The 25,050-nt window shown below is 31.9% G+C and overlaps 1 protein-coding gene across 1 annotated transcript in view; it reads right to left on the bottom strand.

The window, feature by feature from the left end:
- LOC111629250 overlaps nucleotides 1-24,818 on the bottom strand; it is a 111,500-nt gene extending 86,682 nt beyond the window's left edge. The window contains 2 exon segments of the mRNA XM_023373133.1: nucleotides 2,608-2,804; nucleotides 24,493-24,818. Coding sequence (XP_023228901.1) covers nucleotides 2,608-2,804; nucleotides 24,493-24,616 — 321 coding nt within the window. The 5' untranslated portion in view covers nucleotides 24,617-24,818.
- Nucleotides 24,819-25,050: the final 232 nt, after the last annotated feature.

Consider the following 25,050-nt stretch of genomic DNA (forward strand, 5'->3'; position numbering starts at 1 on the left):
CGTAGACTTCTCTAAATGCATTTTTAATATCACAATTACATTCCAAATTGCTATCCACGATATAAGGGCTACAATTAAAAATAAAATTATAAAAACTTACTTGGTGAAATAAAATATGTGGTGGATGTACTGGTACATACAAAATATTCTTCAATTATATAATATACTTTTAAAGAAAATTATAATTAAATATAGCTTTGTAAAGAAACGTACATAAAAATATAAAATATTCTTTACTTTTTAAATCTTAAAACAATGCACTTAGTCAAATAGCTCCCTACGAGTGGCTAATGGATGGAATCGAAGACGGTTGCAGAGCGTGCATACACGCGGACTGCCAAATCCCCAGGGTGCCGATACCGGTCAATGTCAAATACCTCTTTTGTCGCATCACTAGTATATCTCAAAGGACGCGACAGGGCTGTTGTAGATTTTAAACGTTTCTCACCATAGCTGTAAAAATCTAAATATGTTAAACTTAATAGTCATTTGTTTTCTAACTAATTCGTTTTAGGACCAGGTGTCCTCAGAAATTTCCAAAATTTACAACTTTTCGGTCACTCTCGTTGAACTGGAAAAATTTCTGTCTTTATTACATCTAATACAGTATTTCGAAGAAATCAGTCCCCACTGTACTCGGCTATAGATTGGTTCGGTTAAGCTTTTGTTTAAGTAATATTCCGGCTCTTTCATCAGGGTTTTGTTTATGTCCCCAATTCCCTAATCGCTTAATTATTTAACTACTTCTTAAGTAGAAATAAGTCGAAACCGGTTACTTTGTACTCGAATATTTGTAGTCTCGGGAAAAAAGTGGAAAGACAAATTTTTATGACAAACGGATACATAAATCGTAAATTTAAGGAAAATAAATTCTAGAGCTTTTTCTGTACCTCGTGCATCTCTCTCATTCATTAAATTTAGTTGTAAATGATGCTGTCAAAGTAACAGTTAATTTTTTAACATTATACAAGAATTGTACACGTTTTTTTCTACATCCCCTTAAAGATGGGATATACGAAATCGTAATATCACTGGTTTAACATTGAAATCCGTGAGTAATATAAAATCGGAGAGCGGAATAAAAATATCAAATATTTTAATGGATTTTTTTAAACTCCTGTCAACTATACAGAACTATCATAAAAACATACCAGTAAATTCTTATCGGTTGGGTTAAGTTATAAATCTACTCATTATTCATGTAATCGGCCAAATATCTAGCGGGCGGGCGACTAACAGCCCGGAACCGGTCCCGGATAGAATTGGAAGTGTTGGAATGTGTAGCATCAACTCAAGGTTGTAGGCTTCCACTGGCTAAACTGGGTGAGGTTGGTGCTCTGTAAAGCGCATGCGCAAATCTGGCTTTTTGGAATCTGACAATACAGAGATTCCACTCTGCCACTAATATTCGAATATACAATAGCAATCTTATTTTTTTTTCACATGTAGTATAGAAATTTGTAATAAGATAAATAATGCGGTTATAATAAAATATTGTGCAATTACTTTCATATAATTAAAATTAATATGTATTTATTTTTTATAAAATACAAGGCAAGCGGCGCTTCCACCACTTCTAATGATGGCATGCCACTGATTTGAAGTACCTGTAAAGTTTAGCTGAAGCCAAAAAACTGTTTGCTAGTATTTTATTACATAAAACACATTACATCTGTATCACAAATACAAGTAAATCCAAAATTTAAATAACTTTCATCATATTTCTGTTTGGGTCTGCTCTTACATGACACTTGTTCTTTAATATTAAATAAAAAGAATAAAAGATTAAATTTTGAAAAAACCAGTTTGTAACTACTCCATTTCTTCTCCATTCAGATGTCAGCATAAGTAGTTGCTGCTTCCTGTGATGGCATATTTTCACAGTTTTCAATTAACATTGCTTGTGACCTCACATTTACTATAATGAATGCCACCATACTTCAGTCACACTTGGAGATGTCAACAACCATACACAGCTGTCAACCAGCAGCTAAGTTATGACCAGAGCATGTGTTAGCATTTATTGCTGCATTTAAAACAGGACTCATATTAATTTTGATAATTTTCACAGAACAGTTATTCACTTTCTACAGAACACTGGTGTTCCACAGAACATAGTTTTGGAAACATTGTTCTAAACAATTTTCTTTGAAAAATGTTATAACAGAAACATTAAAGAAGCTAATTAAATTGATAAAAATAATGTAATATAGTTTGTTTTACAAACTATATTAAATTGCCAAATGTAATTATTAAATATTTCAAATCATTACCATTATTATTAGTAAGGAATAAAATAGTTTTGATGCTGTTAGTATTAAGAAATAGTAATTTTGCAATCCTTAAAACAATTTAAAGTATAAAATAAATGTGAATAATTATTTACGATAAACTGTAATATTTATATTTTTGAATTTCACAAGTTTAATTTTCTTTGAAAAAATATTTTGAATACATGATTGTATTATTGACAAATTGTGTGATAAAAGAAAATTTCTTTACTTTATTGTAATATTTTACCACTTATAGATTGCAAAGAAAATAATTGATTTCAAGCTAAATTGAATAATTTCAATATTAAATTAATAATTTATTTAAATAACATACCATTCGCCAATTCAAATAACCTTTTTCAGTCTCTCCAGATGGTACTGTGGGAAGAATAGGCTGTCCAAATAATTCATTTGCTACACAAGATTTTGCCCAAAAACTTTGTCCTAAAATCACAATTCCAACAGACTGAAATAATACTTCTTGAACAGTTTGGACATCTTTAGGTTTTAAACGAATTTCTAAAAGCTGTTCTGAAATTTAAATTTTTATGAAAAATTTTTTATTTAAATTTTTTTAAACTAATTAAATATTGAAAATATAAATTCTTTTAATTAAATATTTGAAATTCTATTATAACATTTTATTAAACATTAAAAAATATAGTCACAAATATAAAAGTAATAGTCAATAATCAAAGTTACATCAAAATTACATTTAAAATCAAAATAAAACACTGATTTTAAATGTAAAGTAGTTAAAAAAGAAAAAACATTAGAATGATAATTTTATGAGTTTTTTTTTACTCAAAAATCTCCATTAAGTAAGATTTAGTTACTACCGTATTTTGACGAGTTTAAGTCACACTTTTTTTTCTACTTTTTGGGGCTCAAAATCATGGTGCATCTTATACTTGACAGGTAACCATTTTTACAGTGAAATTATCTATAGTAGTGGTCCACTCTAGGGACCAACCTGTGCAGTGGTCCATTAAGCAGATGGTCCCTCAACCGAATGGCTAGAGTACCTAGATTAACAGAGTAGTGACATACGAGTCATTGCCGCCATGTTCTGTCGACTGTCATCACACGAACTCTGAGTTTACATTAAGAAATGACGATTATTTCAGTTTAATAAAGGTATCGATTCATCCATCCGTCATATTCTTGAATAAAAAAAAACGAATAAAATGCATCTTTAGACAATCCCATTAAAGTTTTTTGTAAATTTTTTGTCTCAAATTAGGGGTGCATCTTATACTTGACAGTGACTTATACTCGTCAAAATACGGTATTTAAATACTTTGGACTGTTCAATTATTATTAAGAATAGAGAAATCTCTTATGGAAACATTTTGAACTTTCAAAGATTCAAGATGACTTAAAATGCATGATTTTCTTCTGATAAAGAGAACAGAATAAATATTTTAAAATGATTAAACATTTATAAACATTTTAATCACCTATTAACAGTGCATAACTAGCCATTCCTGTGCCCAGTGCAAGAATTTGCATTTAGGACCCTTAATTAATTAGGTTTGGGAAAATAATAAAACAAATATATGCATTTTGGGCCCCCTTCCAAGTGAGCACTGTGCACCTTATAGGGCAGAGGGCGTGACTGCTTGACCTTTCCTCTCTGACCTCACTTTGCTCTTGGACATTGACTAGGAGAGACGCTTTCGTTATGCTAACCTTTTGGAATCAACTCCGCCAACGGACTCACATTTGAATAATAATTTAATTTAGGGACCTTTGTAAATATTCAGTAGTCATGAGAAATAAAATAAGGTATTTCGTCAGAATCAGTGTCTTCATTAACCTTGACTGATGAACAAAGGATGCTGGACATGTGGTTGAGACTGAAGCAATTATCATACAAGGTAGGACCAAATTCGAACCAATTCTACCTTCGGCAGATTTTAGCCACTCCGCTAAAACAAACCTGTTGCACCTGCCTAGATACGGCATTGCCTATTAACTTTTAGAAAAGTTCATTTCCAGACTAGAAATTTCATCATTAATTTCTGTTTATATCTACTTTTTAAAATTTATTTTCCATACAACCTACAACAAGTTCTCTAAAAAAATTCACAGAAAAATTATTTGATAATAAAATTTAGAACTTATCAATATTTTTAATCATCTCTCATTACTGTACATAATTGATAATAACTGAAAATATTCATATCTGAATCTCTATACTGAATCTGGAAAAAATCTCCCTACATATGATTATTTGATAAACGCATCTGATAAAGAACTATTTTATGAAAAATCAAATGATCATTACAGAGGAGAATTACTAGTGCTTTTAAATAATATCAATATAAAAAAAATTTACTTTTTGCATTTATTGATGCCCACTACTAAGAAAAAATTTATTTGTTATCAACATGCATCTAGTATTTGTTCTGTTATTTGTAAAGTTTCATTTTTTAAAAACTGCACTGTCACAAACCACTAGTGGTACTAAGTGGTTTATAGTACCACTTAGTACCACTAGTTTTAAAGATTTGAATAGTACAAAGTTCGAAAGACAAAGCATGACAGCAATTAATATTAATAAATTATATGAAAATATTTATTTAAGTAAACTGAAAATAACTTGACAGTATTATTTATTAAAAAAACAAAACCTTTGATAATAGCCAATAATTAATTGCTTATGGAACACATCAAAGATCCAAAATCATCATAAGATTTATATAACATTAACTCAGAACCAGATTTAATTGATTAAAGCTAAACAATCTGCCAAATTATTACAATTATTAAAATTAATTAATTAAATTAATACAAGATGGTGGCATATTCACCTACCTCTAGTCTAATTGTAACTAACTATTAATGTAGCCTGAAAACAGCCTGATAATTCAGCAAATCATTAGGCTTTAATCATATGATTTAATTCCTAATTTAACTTAATATCATTAATAACATTACACAAAAATGAAAAGTAAAAATTATATTAACAGATAAAACATTTTTATGCATTTTACTTAATAAGTATACATTAATTTAAAATCATTGTACACTTTATAATTATAAAAAATAATGTATTTAAGATACAGTGGTACCTCAGAATACAAAATTAATCCATTCCAAAACTGAGATCGTATCATGAAAATGTCGTAAGGTGGATCATTTTTTCCCATATGATTACATGTAAAACCAAATAATTCGTTCCAACGCGAAAAACACACTCAAGTTAAAGCCAAGTAATACATTAAAAAAAATAACTGTAGTAAGAAAAACAAATGAAAAATGCGAACTAATGTAACGTCGTATGGTGAGTTTTTGTTCGTATCGTGGAGCAAAAATATGTTCGAATTTCATGTCGTATCCTGAAAATTTCGTATGCTGGGGCGTTCGTAACCTGAGGTACCACTGTACTCATTTATATGAAGAACATATACAAGGAGAATATCTTCTATCAATTAGAATTCAATATAAATTCCAATTCACAAATGTTATTTAATTATCAGCTAACACAGATCATCATTTAAATTTTGGTTAAACTTTAGGAAACATTGAAAATTCATCAAAATGTTACAAAAGATTAATAGAAAAATAACAGATTATTGCATATGAATTAAGTTTTTTTTTATGAAACTAGGAAAAAAATGCTGATTGTATAATCATGGATGTTTAAATGGTAAAGACTAAAGAGATTATTAGAAAGTAATGTTCTAAAACAATCTGAAATTATTCAAACAATTCAACACAATGGTGAACATAATGTTAAATTAAATAGGTATTTACTTAAATTACTGAATTAAACATTTAATATTAATGTTAAGTTTAGAACTTTCATTAGTTAACATATTAACTTGTCAAAGTTTACTAATTTATAATTGGATTAATTAATTGTTTAATGATTAGAAAATTTTAATTATAAGTAAACATAACACATTTTCTACAGGTGTTCTGCATAAAATTTTAATCATTAGTAAATTTTGATTAAGTAAACTGATAAATTAAAAAAAAACTCCATTCAAATAAAATCTATGAATTAAATGCAAGAATATTTATTATTCAAATTATATAAAATNAATTTACCTGACGATGATCCATTGATTGGATTGAAAACGTTTGTGTTAAGAATAAATCTCTCAGCGAGTGAACAGGTGTTGATTTAGTTATAGTTTATTACAATTCTAAGTTAACAACTGCTACTTTACAACTGGTTAATATTAGACAAAACTAAACACTATGAAAACCTAACAAACCAGCATGTCTTAACAAATCCCGTGTCTTCTCAACAGTTTGTTGTCTGATATGCCCATTTAACAGAGGTGAAAACATTTACACTGTGTATAATTTTCTCGCTGGTTTGTTAGGATTTTGCAGTGTTTATTTTTGTCTAATTACAACTCTAATTAAAAATCATTTAAGAATCAAACTTGTTACAAATTAAAAGTTTCAATTTATAAACTTTAGCTAATTGTTAAATTTGTATTTAGTCTTAGCCTATCAAATTTAAAGCCTATGACTAAGCTTACAAATGTTCATTTAAGTAGTCTTAAAATGTTTTCTTTAACTTTTTTTAATTCTGTTCTTTCTTACAATTTTGCCTGCAATTAATTATCTCTTGTGTATAAATTTTATGAATACAGGAAACTCTTGGTTTACAACAGGATTTCATTGCTGAAGAAACTTAAAAATAAAATTGATATTTATGCAAATTAAATAGATTTAATTATACATTGTTGTGGCAACAGCTTTGGTCATAAACCATAAGTTGCCACCAGAAGGAACTCGGAATTGAACAGATCTGGCAACCTGACCTATGACCTCACTTTTGGTTCGGACCTTGCTCTAGATGCTTGTGCTCCCACCTCTGTGCTTTACTTGTACAATCATACCAGATCTCATGTACATAATAAATTTAAGTTTTTTGTATGTAGCCTTGTTTGTGTATCATAATTAATTAAGCACAAAGTAGCACTACAAACTGGTGACCTGAACATGATATATGATTTATGGTGCCCTCTACCTGATGAAGGACTCTACAGTACAACATGAAAACTCCATCCATTTGCATTGGATACAAACATTGGACTTTCATCTCTTTTGGAACTGCCTACTCATACATCTAGACCTTCAAAAAGTGTAACTGCAGATATTTTTTGTTGACGGTCAATGGCTCAACAGAAAGGTATTGTACTTGCCGTCCTTCTTTGTCCTCGTGCCACATGCCATCCTTTGTTCTCTAGCCACATCCTTTGCGTGCCATCTTTCTTTGTCCTCTCACCATGAGCTGAACTGTACATGCAACGCATCATTTACAGATAACCACCTTTGCACTGCCACAACTATGCTAAAATCATGGCTGAGGCAGAAAATAACAACAATCACCGTCACATAGTACACATCACAATCAGACCATTACTTTTCTAGAAGAGCAACCCTAACTTATGGTTCGCTCAGCTACAAGTGCAATTTTCCATTACCAACATAACCATTACCAACCATTACCATTTGTGTCGTCAACAACACAAAATTTAAACACGTTGTGGCAGTAGAGCCAGAAATTTTAAACTCAGTACAAAATCTAATCCTCAACCTGCCTAACCAGAATAAATTTTCTATGCTAAAGACTCATCTCATTGACATCTATTCAGAGAGTGAGTCCTCCAAAATCAGAACACTTCTTCAACAGTTGGAGCTGGGAGACCAACGTCCATCCTTCCTGTTAACACAGATGTGCATCTTGGCTGGTAACCATTTCAGCGAAGACCTCTTACAATCCCTTTGGCTGTCGAGATTACCCCACAATGTACAAGCCATTTTAGCCACATCCAATGAAAAACTCCAACAACTGGCCGCTATGGCCAACAAGATAACAGAATTAGTCTCCTCCGCATACATCCAAATGGTTGAACATGAACTGACCCTGCCGCTATCTCCACCCTGGAGAGCCAAGTTGCGGAATTAGTCAAATAGGTCAAGAACCTCACTATGACCATCAGATTATGATGCGCCGCTCCTTCAGACACTCTGAATACCCCCTCTAACAACACGAGATGCCGCAGTAAATCACGGCAGAATCAACAGCACAGCAGCCCTGACAATGGCATGTGTAACTAGCATGCTATAATACCTTTGGGGCGCAGGCAAAAAAATGCAAAGCCCCTTGCTCCTTTCGGTTGGCGGAAAACTGACTAGGCGGGCACTCACGCCCAGAAGTTGCACCCACCACATTGACCGAATCATCATGGTCGACCCTACCATGAAATATAAATTCCTAATAGCCACAGGCACCAACATCTCAGTGATTCCAAAAAGTTCCAACACATATTTATGCAAACCTGAGAAGCTAGTCCTCTTTGTCACAAACAGAACACCTATTTCAACTTATGGAACAAAGCTATTAACACTCAATTTTAACTTAAAGTGTAGTTTTTCATGGCCATTTGTAATTGCCAATGTGACCCAACCCATCATAGGAATTGACTTCTTAACCACTCAGTAGTGAGTGATGACTATAGTCGTCAAATTCTTTTGGTGGGTATTGCCAAAAACTAGCCTAAAACTACCGCGAAAAAAAATTCACATAAAAAATGAATTATGTAACAATAAAAAGACTTTTCTTTACTAGACATAACTGTTTACAAAATCTTTTTCCGAAACAGTAATGAGAAAAAAACGTATGAAAAAGTACTTTAAAAATTCCCCACGTTTACTCTCCACTACTGGGGGGTAGAACCATACCCAACTAGTCCACTGTTGAAAGATTAATTAAATTCAACCTACTGGTGGACGTCAATCGACTAATCAATAAAATCATGCAACTTGAGTCTCCTGGTTGCTGGCAGAAACCAACCTACAAATTCACTACCATTACAAATCCATTGATAACTCCCAAAACCAAAAAACACCATCCACCTTCCATCACATCGAGACCAAAGGACCACCTGTCTTCTTGAAACTCAGACAGTTACTACCAGATATGCTCCGAGCAGCAGGTGAAGAATTTCAATTCTTAATGTCTCAAGGCATCATCAGGCTATCGAAAAGTCCCTGGGCCAGCCCACTACACATGGTCAAAAAGTCAAATGGCCAGTGGCAACCAAGCAGCAATTACCGCCATCTCAATGCTATAACTATCCCCAATCACTATACTGTCCCTCACATACAGGACTGCATTCAACTCCTCAAAAGCAAAATCATTTTTCCCACACTGGATCTAACCCATGCCTATCACCGAATACTGGTCTTCCCCGAGGACATTCCAAAAACTGCTGTAACAACCCCATTTGGCTTGTTTGAATACATCTATATGCCTTTCGGCCTATGAAATGCTGGTCAAACTTTCCAGTGGTATTGATACATCCACCAGGTTCTACTTGGCCTTGACTTTTGCATCCCCTATTTTGATGATATATTGGTTGCATCCAATGATGCAGATGAACACATGGACCACCTCTGCCAAACGTTCCTCTGCTTGCAAGACCACGGTCTAAAATTAAACCCATCCAAATGCATCCTTGGAAAATCTGCAGTTCCATTTCTCGGCTGCACGATCACATCGTCAGGCGTAAAGCCTTTGCCATCAAAAACTAAGGCCACTAATAATTTTCCTCAACCAAAAACTGTTGCTGAGCTCTGTCACTTCTTAGCCATGATCAATTTTTAAAGATGTTTTTTGCCAAACAGAGCCCAAGCTCAGGCCCTACTACTAAGTTTCTCAAGGATTCCAAGAAAAATGATAAACGTATTATCTCCTGGAACAAATCTGCTCTGAAGTCCTTCAATCAATGTAAAGCAGACCTATCAAATGCAACAACCCTTGCATACTATTCCTCATAGGACAATCTCTCTTTAATGGTAGACATATGTAATGACACCATCGGCGTTGTACCCCAAACCCACACTGCTGAAGGAACTCGCCCACTATCCTTCATTTTGCAGAAGAAGGTTAGTGGAAAGGCAAATACCCATTCCAGATTTCTGGGTGTGTCTGAAAAATCTCTCATGAGGGGTAGAATTTGTAACTGCGCATAGGAGTGACAGAACAGCATGTAATGCATTGCCAAATACATCTTCCCACTGATCAATATAGTAGAGCATCGATTATCCAAATCAACTGGATAATCGATCTGGGTTGTTCGGAAAATTGATTTTTCGGATAACTGATTATGTATGAAAAAATATATTAACCTATCCCATGTTGAAATTCGTTCAAATCCTGGCACATCCTTAAGTACTCTCTCATGGTCACACCATTGCTGCCAGCTAAAACATGCACACCAACAAAAATAATATTGGAGTAGCCCAAGACATAGCCAAAGATTGCAGCACCACAGCACTAGTTGAAATTTAAATTTGCCAATTGGAAAACTTTCGGTTAATTAATGTTTCAGTTGATCAATATTCGGATAATCAATTAGACAAGAGATCTAAGGAAATTGTCTTCCAAATAATACCATTACAATACAACACTTGACGAGACCATTATCCTGGGGATTATAAAGGGTAGAGAAACTAGAAGTGACATCAATAGAGGTGAGGAAAACACAGAGTTCACAAGATAAGAAAGCAGCTCCTTTATCTGAATGTATATATGATGGGTCTCCAAATATTGAAATCAGCTGATGAAGGCACTTAATAACAGTAGTACTGCTGACATCTGGGCAAAGGATACAAATGGGAATCCTGAATATTCATCTATTATTGTCAGAAGGTAACGGTTCCTTAACTTGGAAGTAAGAGGACATTTAATGTCAATATCTAATCATTCGAAGGAAGACAGCTTTAATAAGATGATTGAAGGGCCAAGAAATTTTGCTTTTAATTTCATACAAGTGGGACAAGAAGCAGTCAATTTCTTTATTTCCTCCAAAGAAAATGGCAAATTCCTACTATGCACCCAATGATAAAAACAAGTTACTCCTGGATGGCAGAAAGAATTGTGGAGAACAGAGTATTTTCAAATCAGGGAGGGCACAGCAAATCCTTGATAGAGCATCAGCAATGGTGTTCCAATTACCTGAGTGGTAAATAATATCAAATTTGTAACACGACAGTTCCAATCTCTTAGAATCTTTTCATTTTTAATTTTACTATTAGATTTAGAAGGAAACATGAAAACTACAGAACATTGATCAAATTAATGTAAAATGACATCAAATTAAGAAATGTCTCCACTTTTTTAAATGCCTCAACTATAGCATATGCTTCCTTCTCTATGCTAGTATGTTTTCTCTCACTACTGTTCAAGGATCACGAGAAGAAAGCCACAGGTTTACCTTCCTAGGACAATATAGAACTGATAGCAAAATTAAAAGCATCTGGTTCAACAACAAACAGCACATTGTCAATAACAGAAGTCGAGGTAGAATGAGATATTTCGGTTTTCAAATCTGAAAAGGTCATGACAGCCTCAACTGATAGTTGAAACAACTTACTCTGGGATAAAGATTGCTTTTTTTCACTGAATCCCTTTATCCATTGAGCATAGTGGACCAGTATTCCTACTGTCTGCATAGAGATATATCTGTAGGGAGCGATAATCCTAGCAAGGGCTTTGGACGTTCAAGATCTAGTCATATAGCTCTCCGTTCAATTAGATAACCCAAGTATATAAATAGATCTAGAAGAAAACAGTTTGTTGAGTGTTAAATTATACTTAAGGGCTATGTCCATAAAATGAGTAAGATTATGATCATGTTCCTCTTGAGTTCTTATGCAGATAGTAACATCGTCCAAATAAGCAAACATATCGACTAAGCCTTCTTTAGCAATCAACTGAGAAATAGAACATTGAAATCCTGCAACACCATTTGTGAGACCAAAACTAATCACCTTAAACTGCCACAATTTGTTACAAGCTTCAAATGCTGTGTAATGTCTGTATTCTTTCGGGATGAGAATTTGATGGTAGGCTCACCGCAAATCTATTGTACTGAAAACTTTATAAGAGGCTATTTTCTAAATCAAGTCGTCAATTCTAGGGGGAGGGAATGCATCTAATTCAGTAAACCTATTAATAGTGTAAGAGTAATCTATAACTAACCTTTCCTTTTAATCAGGTACAATCACCACCTGAGCCCTCCATGGAAAATTGCTTTCTTCGATTATACCCTCAGCCAACAACCTCTTAATTTCTGCATCAATGAAATCCTGATCTGGCCTACAGAACTGCCTGGATTTAGTAGCAATAGGCCTTGTGTCTTTAGACAGATGTTTGAAGAGATGGGCTGGCATCATGTTCGCAAACAGTGCAGAACAGATTGACAATGATTTATGAGAGCCACCAAATTTGAAGGAAACATTAGTATGTAAAGCTAGAAAATTGTGCCCTAAAATTACATCAGCACATAGACCCGATAAGGCTGACAGCAAAACCTTTAGATAAGTATGACACTTTAAGTTAATAGAAACTATGCACTGACCCTTTACAGTCAAAGTTAAGACAGTAGTAGACAAAGTTAAGACAAAGTTGTAGCCAAAAAAGTTGAGCAGAATGTGGAATAATTCTGAGACAATGACATAATACAAAATGATAATCTATAAAACTCTCAGAACTGCCAGTATCTACTAGGGCTTTAAGTTAAAATGTTGTCTAGCTGTATATTAACTGTAGCTCTAGACAAAAGGCTGTGAGCAACAGTTGCCAAGTTTATGGCAGGCATAGTTGGCTTACTCTCTTTGCTTTTAAATACCCTAGAAAAATGTCCTTTCTTTCCACATCTGTTACAATCTTCTTTTCTAGCAGCATCTACTGTGAAGGTGCTTCACATAACCACAATAAGGACAATGGCATTTGGTAGCAGCCACACATGCAAGGACAAAGAATTATCTTTGATGTTGTTTAAATTCTCTTCTTCCAATTCTTTTCCATCAGAGATATGGATAGCACTTACTGTACTAGAATTGGAAACAAAGGGTTCGGACTGAGCACAGCAGATTCTAAAGCACGGGCTTGCGATAAGGCATCTACATGTTTTAAAGTATGACTTTCCAAAAGACGCTGTTGTATTCGAGGCAATAGCAATCCTGCAATAAAAGCATCACATACATATTCACTATTATACTCTTTGGCCAAGATAGAGGTAAAGTTGCAGTCCTTACTTAATGCCCTGAGATTCTGATAATACTGGTCAATGGACTCACCAGGTTGTTGACGATTAATTAGACAGTGACAAGCAAAAATTACATTTATAGGCTGAAAAGCTATAAATGTAAATTTTTTCTTGTCACTGTCTAATTAATCTTTTTAAGCCTATATGAAAATATAGGGCAGTCAATGTCTTAATGGCATCCTCAAATCCAGAGCACTCTAATATATAGGAGTAGACCAAAGGACCAACAAAATTAACAAGACAACTAAACTTCCTCACATCATCCATTTCCATTGATGATATGAAATACCTCGAAAGTTCAGTACCAATGAGACCACCGTTGAGAGGAACCACTAATGTTAGGATCAACATTGAAATGTTCAGGTTTGAGTAGGCTATCCATCTTAAGTAGTTATAGACACAAATAAACTGTAGTATAAAGAGACAAAGACATTACCTTAGCATAAGGTTTTATTTGTGTCTAAAACACACAATGGTTACAAATACAAATGCTGTGAGAAACAGTGCTGCCAGACCAACAGATTACTACCACAGGGTAGTTAATGAGTTGTACCTGTAATAGTGTCATAATGTTGCCACACTATGACACTACTACAGGTACAACTGACTAACTTCTGTTGATTGAGACAATCCAAGTTTTTTTAGCAATTTTTCACCTGGATAATCTTGAGTCAGCTTTCAGTACTGTAGCAACTTTAGTATTATATATCAAAGAGAAAAGCTCATCTTCAAGACTGAAATCCTCATTCTTAAATTTTTTGAGCCAATGCTGACATTTTCTGATATTTAAGACTTCAGTGTCATACACACTACATACATTGTTTGTTGCTGTAACCACAGTGTTATTTTTTTTTTAAATTCACATAACATTATCTGCCTTAATTTAACTTTAGAAAAAGTAATTTAAAACCATTATGAAAATCATTATTAAAATTTTGTGTATAATACAAGTTATGCTATAGTTTAATGCTTAGAAAAACAAAATTACTTTACTCATGACTCAACCAGGGCCATAAACAGTTACAGCATCCAGAACAAACCTCATATCTTGCACCCGATTCAACATTAATTACAAAAAAATTTTATGAGCTTTTAATTTTGCAGACTCATTTTGGAGCCTCCAAGGTCAATGTCTTGATCACATGCTTCCCTCATCTCTCCTTAGTTACACCTCTAGACTCAACACAATACATACTTCCATCCAATCAACACAGGGTGTTTAGATTTCAGTAAAACTTGTAAGAAGAATAGAGAACACAATGTATCATTTTCCTTTAACATGCAACTATTAGGTATCCACCAATCAACTTTTATCTTAATTATATTTTACCATTATGGTTTTGTGCTATATTAAAACAAAAAGGAAATTTATATTTTTACTTTTCACTGTTATAAACAATCTACACAAATTATTACAACAAACTATATACATCAGAAACTGCGTTATCCATAGAATGCAATTCAAAATATTTCAATTCAAATTATGTACTTTTGGTTCTTTGCTTTATTCAACTCAGTTTATTAAAACTGACTAATAAAAACACAACTTTTTCTAGTTAAATATTTATTTTTTTAACATTGAAAACTTGTTATTACTTTAATATTAATATTTTCTGTGGTATAATCTCCAAAATCTTTAAAGATTCTAAGGAAAGAAATTCTGCAGGAAAAAACTGTTTATCTACATTACTAGATTTATACTACTTTGACTTCGAAAGAGAAAAAGCAAATCCACGAGTCCACGAAATTTAATAAATAGTTGGTTTATATTCATATAAAAAATGAAAAACTAATTTTTGCCTTGTTGAGAATGAAGGGAAAGGATCTGTAACAAAGCAAATCATATCAAATGTGATTACAACAAGAAATCTTGTGCTCTAGAGCAGTGTTCTGCAACTGGTGTGCCGTCACAAGGTGAAAGGTGTGATGTGAACTCTTACATATTCTATTAATTTCATATTTTATTTAATACTGCTAGGTTCATATTTATTAGAATCTAGCAGTATTATAATTCGTACATGTTTTAAATGACTTCCGGAATTTTAAATATTGAAAATAGGTATCATTGTGTCAGTTAGAACCTTGTTCATATCAATTAAATATCTAAATCTCACTTTTAAAATATTCNTTTTATTTATATATTTTTATCACAGTTGTATTTCTTGTGCTTGTATTTCACTGACTGATGAAATAAGATGATGTTAAAGCAATAAACACATATGTCATCCCAGTACTCACTTATTCTTTTGGAGTTATAAATTGGACTCACACAGATCTTGAGCAACTCCAAATGAAAACAAGATCATCATCCTAAATCTGCCATAGAAAGATTAACCCTTCCACTTAAAGACGGCGGATGTGGCCTGATCAACATACTTAACCTCCACTATAAACAAATACAGACATTGTGAGAGTTTTCTGCAAAAAACAAGAAATGTCACAGTTACATAAAGCAGTAACTCTAGCAGACTCAAATAGCACACCATTAAATTTACATTCACAACGTATGGACACGACACAACATATAAATAGCATAGACACCATTAAGCAATCATGGATGCGAAAGGCACTCCATGGCAGACATCCCTATGACTTGGCTCAGTATTTTGTTGACAAAACTGCGTCAAACAGCTGATTAGCTCGGGGATGCCTCTTTGGGGAGACGGAAGGATTTATGATTGCCATACAGGATCAGGACAAATACTAAAAACTACAGAAAGCACATACTCAAAGATACAACACTCACTAATGACACATGCAGAAAATTCACATCATGCCATTTCTGGCATGATGTGCCATACAACACATCACTTCTGGTTGCAACCTCTTGGCACCGACAAATAATTTACATAGACATAATCAAGTAACAAATACATCAAGACCTTGCAAAGAAACAAATTATTAGACATCCACGAACCATACTACAAATACGTTCAACAGATAGTATTGGAAAACAACACGCACAAAATGTACTACAACAGCCATAATCACAGATAAAACAATTTACCACATCAGACCAGACATCACACTCATTGACAAACAATAAAATCACATACATTATAGACATATCTGTTCCAAAAACTCACAATGTACAAAATACATGCAGTGAAAAAATCAACAAGTACACAGAACTCGCCCAGGAAATAAGGCATCTGTGGAGGGTACTTATTGTACCTGTCGTTCTCTTCTCTACAGGTCATACCACACACGCTACTCAAAACCTGGGAACATTACAATTGAACAGAAACACATACATCACACTACAGAAGGCCACTATATTGAATACATGTCATATTGTTAGGAAATTCCTGAATATAGACACACACTAACACACATTTAATTTTTGTCTTGTTTTGAAGTTACTATGCCTTGACTCTGATACACAGCCATTGGTGTCAACCGAGTGTAACTCACAAAACTCAACATAATAATAATAATAGGTTTATGGCATTACGAAATTCCATTAATAGTATCATACTGTGGCGAATGCCGCCTTTCACATCTGTACCCTTAACGGTTGTAAAAGACAAGCAATTACCCCCGGGCATATGAGTCACCACTTCCTGGAATAATTTCGAACTCACTACACAAAGACGGTCGAAAACCAGTTGTCCTTTGTTAGCCGCGTCGTCAAGACATGTGCTGTACCTAGTACGCAAGAAGAACAATAAAAGTTTAGTTTTTGTTACGATCTCGTCTCGTTCGTTTCTTCCACTCACAGCGACCAAAGATAAAAGCAACCAACACGACAAAACACTAGTAATTGACATCCAAGGTCGCAAATCAACCGTCTCCATTGACAGAGTAAAACCAGCGCATATCTTACAGGACGAATCACCCCAGGAATCCATTATCAAACCCATCCAGTCAAGTCTATCGCAGAAACCACTGTCATCAGCAACAGCGAACAACAAAAAACTAGAAACTACCTCTAAAGAAGATCAAACCGTCACGACTAGGTCAGGCCGTCACGTCCATTTTCCTAAAAGACTAGTCACCATAATGTAACGTTAAGCGACTCGTCCGACATCAATTCTATCGCTCGTCCCTCACTGGGGGGATACTCTGTGGCGAACGCCGCCTTTCACATCTGTATCCTTAACGGTTGTAAAAGACAAGCAATTACCCCCGGGCATATGAGTCACCACTTCCTGGAATAAATTCGAACTCACTACACAAAGACGGTCGAAAACCAGTTGTCCTTTGTTAGCCGCGTCGTCGAGACATGTGCTGTACCTAGTACGCGAGAAGAACAATAAAAGTTTAGTTTTTGTTACGATCTCGTCTCGTTCGTTTCTTCCACTCACAGCGACCAAAGATAAAAGCAACCACCACGCCAAAACCACAATACCATACGTTTTTGAGGGGAATAACATTTTGGTGTGCCATGTTGAGTCATGTCGAGTTGTAGGTGTGCCGCGAGTAGAAAAAGATTGCGGAATACTGCTCTAGAGCAAGGAAGTCTTCTTGTTCACATATATTTCATTTTTATATTTTCTTGTCAATTTACAGAATTACAGAAAATTAGCTATTGAACTTAAAAAATATATAAAGGCAACTAATAATAAAGTTTAAATTCTAAAGTAGTTAAACTGAACAACATACTGAAACAAAATATTTGAAGAGATAGTGACAGTATGAAGGTCAAAGATAACATTATTATTACTAAAGATGAAATAAAATTATTTTGATAGCAGCTGATAGAAAATCTAACATTTACTGTAATACAATGCTAATATTACTTCTGGAGTTTAATTAGTAATTTAAAAAATTTATTTTAGGAAGTTTAAAGTAATGCCATAATTTGTTTTAAACTTCAAAAATCAATTCATAAAAGAATTTGATTTATTCAGATATGCAAAAAATATTTTAATATATAAAAAATACTTTATATTTTATCCAAAAATTTTTTTTCTAAATATACATATATAAACATCTATTAACTCACTGTTTGGCTATTGCCAAATGATCTGCTTGATTATATTGGATTATAATTGGCTAATTCTTTTCTTCCAGAATTTAATATTTAATTTAGAAACTTATAATTATTAACTTTATCAAGAGATGCACTTAATGCCTACCTCTAGACAAAATTACTGAATATTTAATTATTAAATAGTAGCCATATTATAGCCTGATATTTTTCTAAATAAAACAAGTAGAAAATGTTCAAAATTTTTGTTAAATCAACTGATGATGAAAACATATGTCTTATAATTTATATAAGACTATGCAAATACTATATTTCTCATTTTAGAAAAGCATATTCCTTATAATGCATTGTCATGACCTTTAAAACTAATACATACTTCTCTGATCTAGTATCCTATAGATCTTCCAGCAATAATTTTTTAACTATAGGTAGTGAAATATAAATTCATCCTTTTTGTCAAGAGACCTAAAAAAATCTATGATTTATGGAAAATGATAAATGCAAAATTTTATATAAAACAGAAAAAGTCACATTTGCCTATATTGCATTTATTAAATGAAAAAAAAAACTATACCAATGTTATTTTTTCCACCATCAAATCCAACCTGTATAATCCCCTTTTTAAAAAGCCAATCTTCATTTGTTTAGCAGCATTTTTTAATTTTGAATATTTACTATATTTGCTTAGTCTCTTTTGGTGATATGAGCATATAAAAATGTTCCCATGAGCTTGAATACATAAAAGTATCTTGTACATACTTCAGTAAAACTCTTCACTTATGTGAAATCAACTTTGTCATCATCCCTTCCTCTTCAGCTCATTATCTTACATACATACGTACAGCTAAACTATATGCAGACAAACTGCTACATCGTATTTCAGAAACATAAATGCTGTCTGTTACTATTATCTATGTGTATTAACTCTCTTCTTTTGATGGATGTGAATAGGTGTGTTTGTGGTTTTTTTGTGGGTCTGTATTTTGCTCCTCCTTAACAATCAGTGGGTATCTGAAAGTAACATTCTTCAGGACTAAAAGTTCTAACCAAGAAAGCAATAAATCGAGGAACAATTAGTGTAAATTTATTTTCTGTAATTTAAATAAGATTGGTTTAGGGACCCTAGAAATGTTGCTGGGAAAACATTATATCCAGGAATAGCAGATCACAGTTTCACTATATATAGTCAAGTAATCAGTAACTGTTCAGATCTAAATCTGGTTCATTTTTAAATATATCTAATTTCTTATTTTGGTATATGCATGAAGTAGCTTTAAGTAAAGAAAAAGAAAAAGTACTCAAAGTTGCTTTATATTAGAAATTAGCTTCCACTAAAATCTGCAAAAAAGTTTGTTTTTATAATGATTAATCAAATTTTAATATATATTTTCAAATGGTGTAATGTTATGGTAATTCCATGATACTACTAATGTTTCATTACAAGTATGAGGGTCCCAATATCAAGTTGAAATAGTCCATTTAAAATTATATCAGAATGACTAGTCAATTTTCATTGTTATTGAGAATTGCCTAACTCAATCCATTTAATAGATCTTTTCCTGTTTTTTGAAGGAAGATCTTGATTATTAAAAGAAAAAGAAAAGATGGGAAATCAGTTTTCTTTTCTTCTAAATAAAATTTAATTTTACTACCCATACTAATTTACATTTCAAGTTTCTAGACAAGCACAATTTATAAAATTGTTTGTACTCCATGTACATTATATATATCTAATTTTAAATTCAATTTACAAAATGATACCATAATACAAAACTACAATGATATGTAAAAGAAAAACATTAAAAATAAAACTACTAAAATATAAAATACATAATTAATAATAAAAAAGTTTTCAAATGTTTTGTTCTCTATGAATGATCGTGCCTGAGGAGAACAGTTATATACTGTTGAAAATATTGATATTTGCAAAATAAATATTTTTATGCAATGCCAAAAGCACACAATTTATATAGTTGTAATCACAACTATATAAATTGTGCTTTTGGCATTGCACACTAGATACAGTGGTACCTCAGGTTACGAACGCCCCAGCATACGAAATTTTCAGGATACGACATGAAATTCGAACATATTTTTGCTCCACGATACGAACAAAAACTCACCATACGACGTTACATTAGTTCGCATTTTTCATTTGTTTTTCTTACTACAGTTATTTTTTTAAATGTATTACTTGGCTTTAATTTGAGTATGTTTTTCGCGTTGGAACGAATTATTTGGTTTTACATGTAATCGTATGGGAAAAGATGATCCACCTTACGACATTTTCATGATACGATCTCAGTTTCGGAACGGATTAATTTCGTATCCTGAGGTACCACTGTATTATGAGTGCAGAAAGGTATTCAGAAACTGATGAATCAAGAAGCTCCAAGCATAAATATCTGAATTTGTCACAGTCCCAGACTTCCAGGCTCAAATTCAGAAGAGATTTCCATTGGGATTTAAAAGTGAAAATGACATTTATCCATTTCCCTCCAGTGTTGTGAACTATGCAGCAAAATTTCCTCCTTGTTTTTGTCAGATGATTCAGGAGATGGTGAGAGGATTAACAGTGAGATTGAGAACTATGCTGGTTGAGAGATAACAAAAGCTAACTTTTCTTTTTTCAATGCAGAGTGGGCTATGCTTCTTAATGTTTAAATAAGATAATTAAAGAACATTAATATAACACCAGCAAAGGTCTTTACATCTTTTTTTTTTGACATTTACAGTTGTTAGGTGATGCAATCTCATAGAACACCCATAATTAAGCTGGTATACCCAGCAATAGCTAAGCACCAAATTACTGGAAACTTAACATAGCATGAAAGAAGGATGTATAAATCAGAGGAACACTAAGAACATATAAAATGTACAGAACTATCAATGTAAATGAGTAATTAATGATATAGCAATGCTTAATGGTTTTATTTTATTTTTTTATATTATGTAATTTTATATTTGAAAATATTACATAGATTGCACACATTTGAAAAAAGATATGTTCAAAAAAAATTAAAATAATTAAGATTGTCTACCTTCATATTCATTTGATTTCCACTGATATGAATGTATATATCTCTCTTTACCTACATATTTTTTTTAAAAAAGATTTCTATAAGTGTACCATATATCAATCTTTTGTTTTGCAAAATTTCTTTTCAATTATTATAATACTGATATTTAAGAATTTTTTAAATATCATATTTACTCACTTATAAGATGATCTTGCATATAGGACAAGGTGTGACTTTAAAGATAAAGAAAATTAGACTTGGTAATACAATTTAATTTTATTTCATTTAAATCACAAATAAAATGTCAAATGCATGTAAATGCACACATTGTCCTGCAAAAATTACTGGCATTTTAAACTTTAATGAAAAATCTTGTAAAATTGACAACATAATTTGTTAATGTAAAGCTGGACAAGAACCTTTTTTTGCCAATTCTTAACAGTCAAATCCATTCCATTGTTTACACTTATGAGTTTCTCCAAAAATCATCTGTTTCCACATGGGAATGGATTAAAACTTATACTGTGCTCCCATGTGATTTTGGAATTTCAATCTTGAATTCAATTCAAAAGCTTTGCTTTTCCTATTGCTATTCATCTTTACTCCTAACAATACACAAGAATGATTGAAATGACCCAGATAAAATACTTTTGTTTTTAAATACCAGAGGGTGAGCATCTGGTAAAAATGCAAACACACAGTTCACAAAAATTATTGCAAAAATGCAAAGAATTCTTCTCTCGCACGTGTAGGACGATCTAGGTTTTTGAAGCAATGAAAAATTAATAAAAACCTTGTCTTATATGCGAGTAAATTCGGTAATATTTATAATGTTTACAAATAAATAAAGTAATATAAAAAAGTTAAAAATACTCTTAAAGTTAAAAATTTCAGGTCAGTGAATTATTACTTTTTTTTTATAAATGTTTAATAATAATTTTTCCATTAACTTTGTCTAACAATAAACAAGACAGACAAAACCAATTTCCAGTGCAAAAATTATAGGAAATGAAACATCTATCTAATAAAATGAACATATAAATAATCTAGTAAAGAAATTTACTAGCAAAACTAAGCAACTCAATTAATATTTTATAAAGATTCAATATATAATATCTACAACAGTCTTTAAAATCCCAAGTTATTACAAAAAAATATTTAAGCGCATAAACAATACAAAAACTAAAATTATTAAACATAGAAATGTTAGATTTTTATAATATTGACAAATATTTTACAAAAGAAGATACGAGTCTTTCAAAAACATCATATTAATTTAGTTCCTAAAATTTAATATCTATATCTATATATAAAAATGGACGTGTGTGTCCCTATATTTCACTTTTCAGCCAAAACTACACATCACACATGAATGAGGTTTGTATGTGGTAGTAGCCCCAAGTCTCCATTCGTGCACTATGGTGGTCGCGTCTCGATAGCTGTAAGGATGTGGGAGATATGAACTTGAAAATGGTTGAAAGTGGAAGATTTTCTATTTCAATTTTAAAAATTTTCGAATTCGTTCGGTTATAGAAGGATTGTAAATGTTCCAGAAAATTGATCAAATTGAAAATAGTTCATTTGACTGGACGTAAAAATTCTCTAATTAGTCTGGAAATGGAGACCTAATTCTTGCATTCTGTGAAAACGAGTAAGATTGGCTATAATGTAATTATCTTAATCTTCACTATCGTTACTTTTTGCCCACAAATAAAAACCCAGCGAAGTGGGTCCTTGCAGCTAGATTCTAGATTACTTAGAAAAACAGTCTTTTATATATAAAAAAAACTATATTACATACAAATGTACGAACAAATAAAAACCCAGCAAAGCGGGTCCTTGCAGCTAGTTTGATATAAAGATAACATTTTTTAAGGAAGAGTCTTAAAAATACAATTTTTTTAAACACGTGTTACTAATAATGAATTTGTTTTCATGACATGTATTTATTAAAAATTTTCATTTATGATTAACTAAGAAGCCAATCTGATTTAAATAAGAAGTCTAGCCTAATTACCCAAAACATTGTTGCCATTATATGAATTTATTAGTATATTAAAACCATATATATTTATAGCTTAAATGCATTAATAACCAAGTGAAAATCATGAATGATATAAGGTGAAAATATTCTTTAAATTTCTAACAAGTACTCATCTTTTTACTACTTTTATATAAGCTGGTATACCCAGCAATAGCTAAGCACCAAATTACTGGAAACTTAACATAGCATGAAAGAAGGATGTATAAATCAGAGGAACACTAAGAACATATAAAATGTACAGAACTATCAATGTAAATGAGTAATTAATGATATAGCAATGCTTAATGGTTTNTATTAAAGACAAAGAGAAATTGTATTACAAAATATATTATGTTATCTATTGTTTTAATAGATTATAAATAGAATTTAAATACATTATTTCTTAACAATTTTTTATGATATACAGTGTGTATGTATGTATGTATGAAATAAAACATTTAATTAAAAACAAAAACAAGGAAAATCACATTTTAAAAACTGAAAGGAGATAAACATAATTTTAAACTTTCTTTTGATTAAAAAACAGAAAAAATTATTAATAAATGGGCATATCTCAAGATAAATGTGTATTAAATTACTAAAATTTTATCATAATCAAAATTTCATTATTTTTGTTTTATGAAATAAAAAAAAAAACATTAATTTTTTTTATTGTTTTCCTTTCCAGTTTTTAAATCTATTCATTACAAATTCCTTAAAAATACTTTTTAAATCACACACAAATTATTTAAATTTGGTGTTTAACATCTATTTAAATTATATTATTACATAAAAACAAATATATCAATAAATTTAATACATTATTTTTCTATAAATTTCATTGAAGGGGTGTGAATTCGTCATCCCATTTGATATTTAATTAAATAACATCAGCAAAAATTTCCTCAAAAACAAAACAACTTGTTGAGCTACATTTGTAATAGATAGATTTAAAGGGACATGTCACTTTAAACCTCTCTCTCTCTCTCTCTCTAACAAAATTCTGAAAACTGCTATAGTCAAAGATGATGACATAATATTAATTTTTCTATTAAAAAATAAAAGAAAAAAAAACTAAACTTTCCAGAATGAGACAAGGTCGCTTAAACTACAGTCGCAATTTGCAGACACAATAACATTATAGATTTTGCCTTACCTTCGTCGAAATAGCCACTTCTAGCGATATCTTCGAAAGAATGTCTCGTATCCTTCAAAATTCTCCTTAAGTGCTTGCAGTATTTGGCGTATCTATTAAATTCATGTGGTAAATTCGCAGCCATTACTAATCACATTTGAACGAATAACTTTACATCCAAACTTCTGCTCAACTAACTTCCTTCTGTTTTGACGTCACCGACAGTTTTTCTCGTGATTGGATGACTCAGCTACATCTGGTGTCGTAGGAAGCAAACTGAAGCTACAAAGGTTGCAAATTTTGGAGTTTGCGCTTTTGTAAGAAACAACAAAAAGAGGTTAATTTAGGACAAAGATTGATGATTACGTCCTCAGTTAACCCCCGTTTAATCTTATATGATATATTATATTTATCTTTACTATATTTTGTTAGCATTTGATAAACGCGTGCAATATTTCGAAGATTGTATAATATCATCTATCCACAGTTCTCTAAATTTTATCTCTATAAACTGATTTTTAGGCTACATGCGAATTCTCTATAGATTACAAATTTTATAGATTATATATATATATATAT

This window comes from Centruroides sculpturatus, unplaced genomic scaffold, assembly GCF_000671375.1.
Source record: "Centruroides sculpturatus isolate CEXI.00-Female unplaced genomic scaffold, Cexi_2.0 scaffold561, whole genome shotgun sequence".
Lineage (NCBI taxonomy): Eukaryota > Metazoa > Arthropoda > Arachnida > Scorpiones > Buthidae > Centruroides > Centruroides sculpturatus.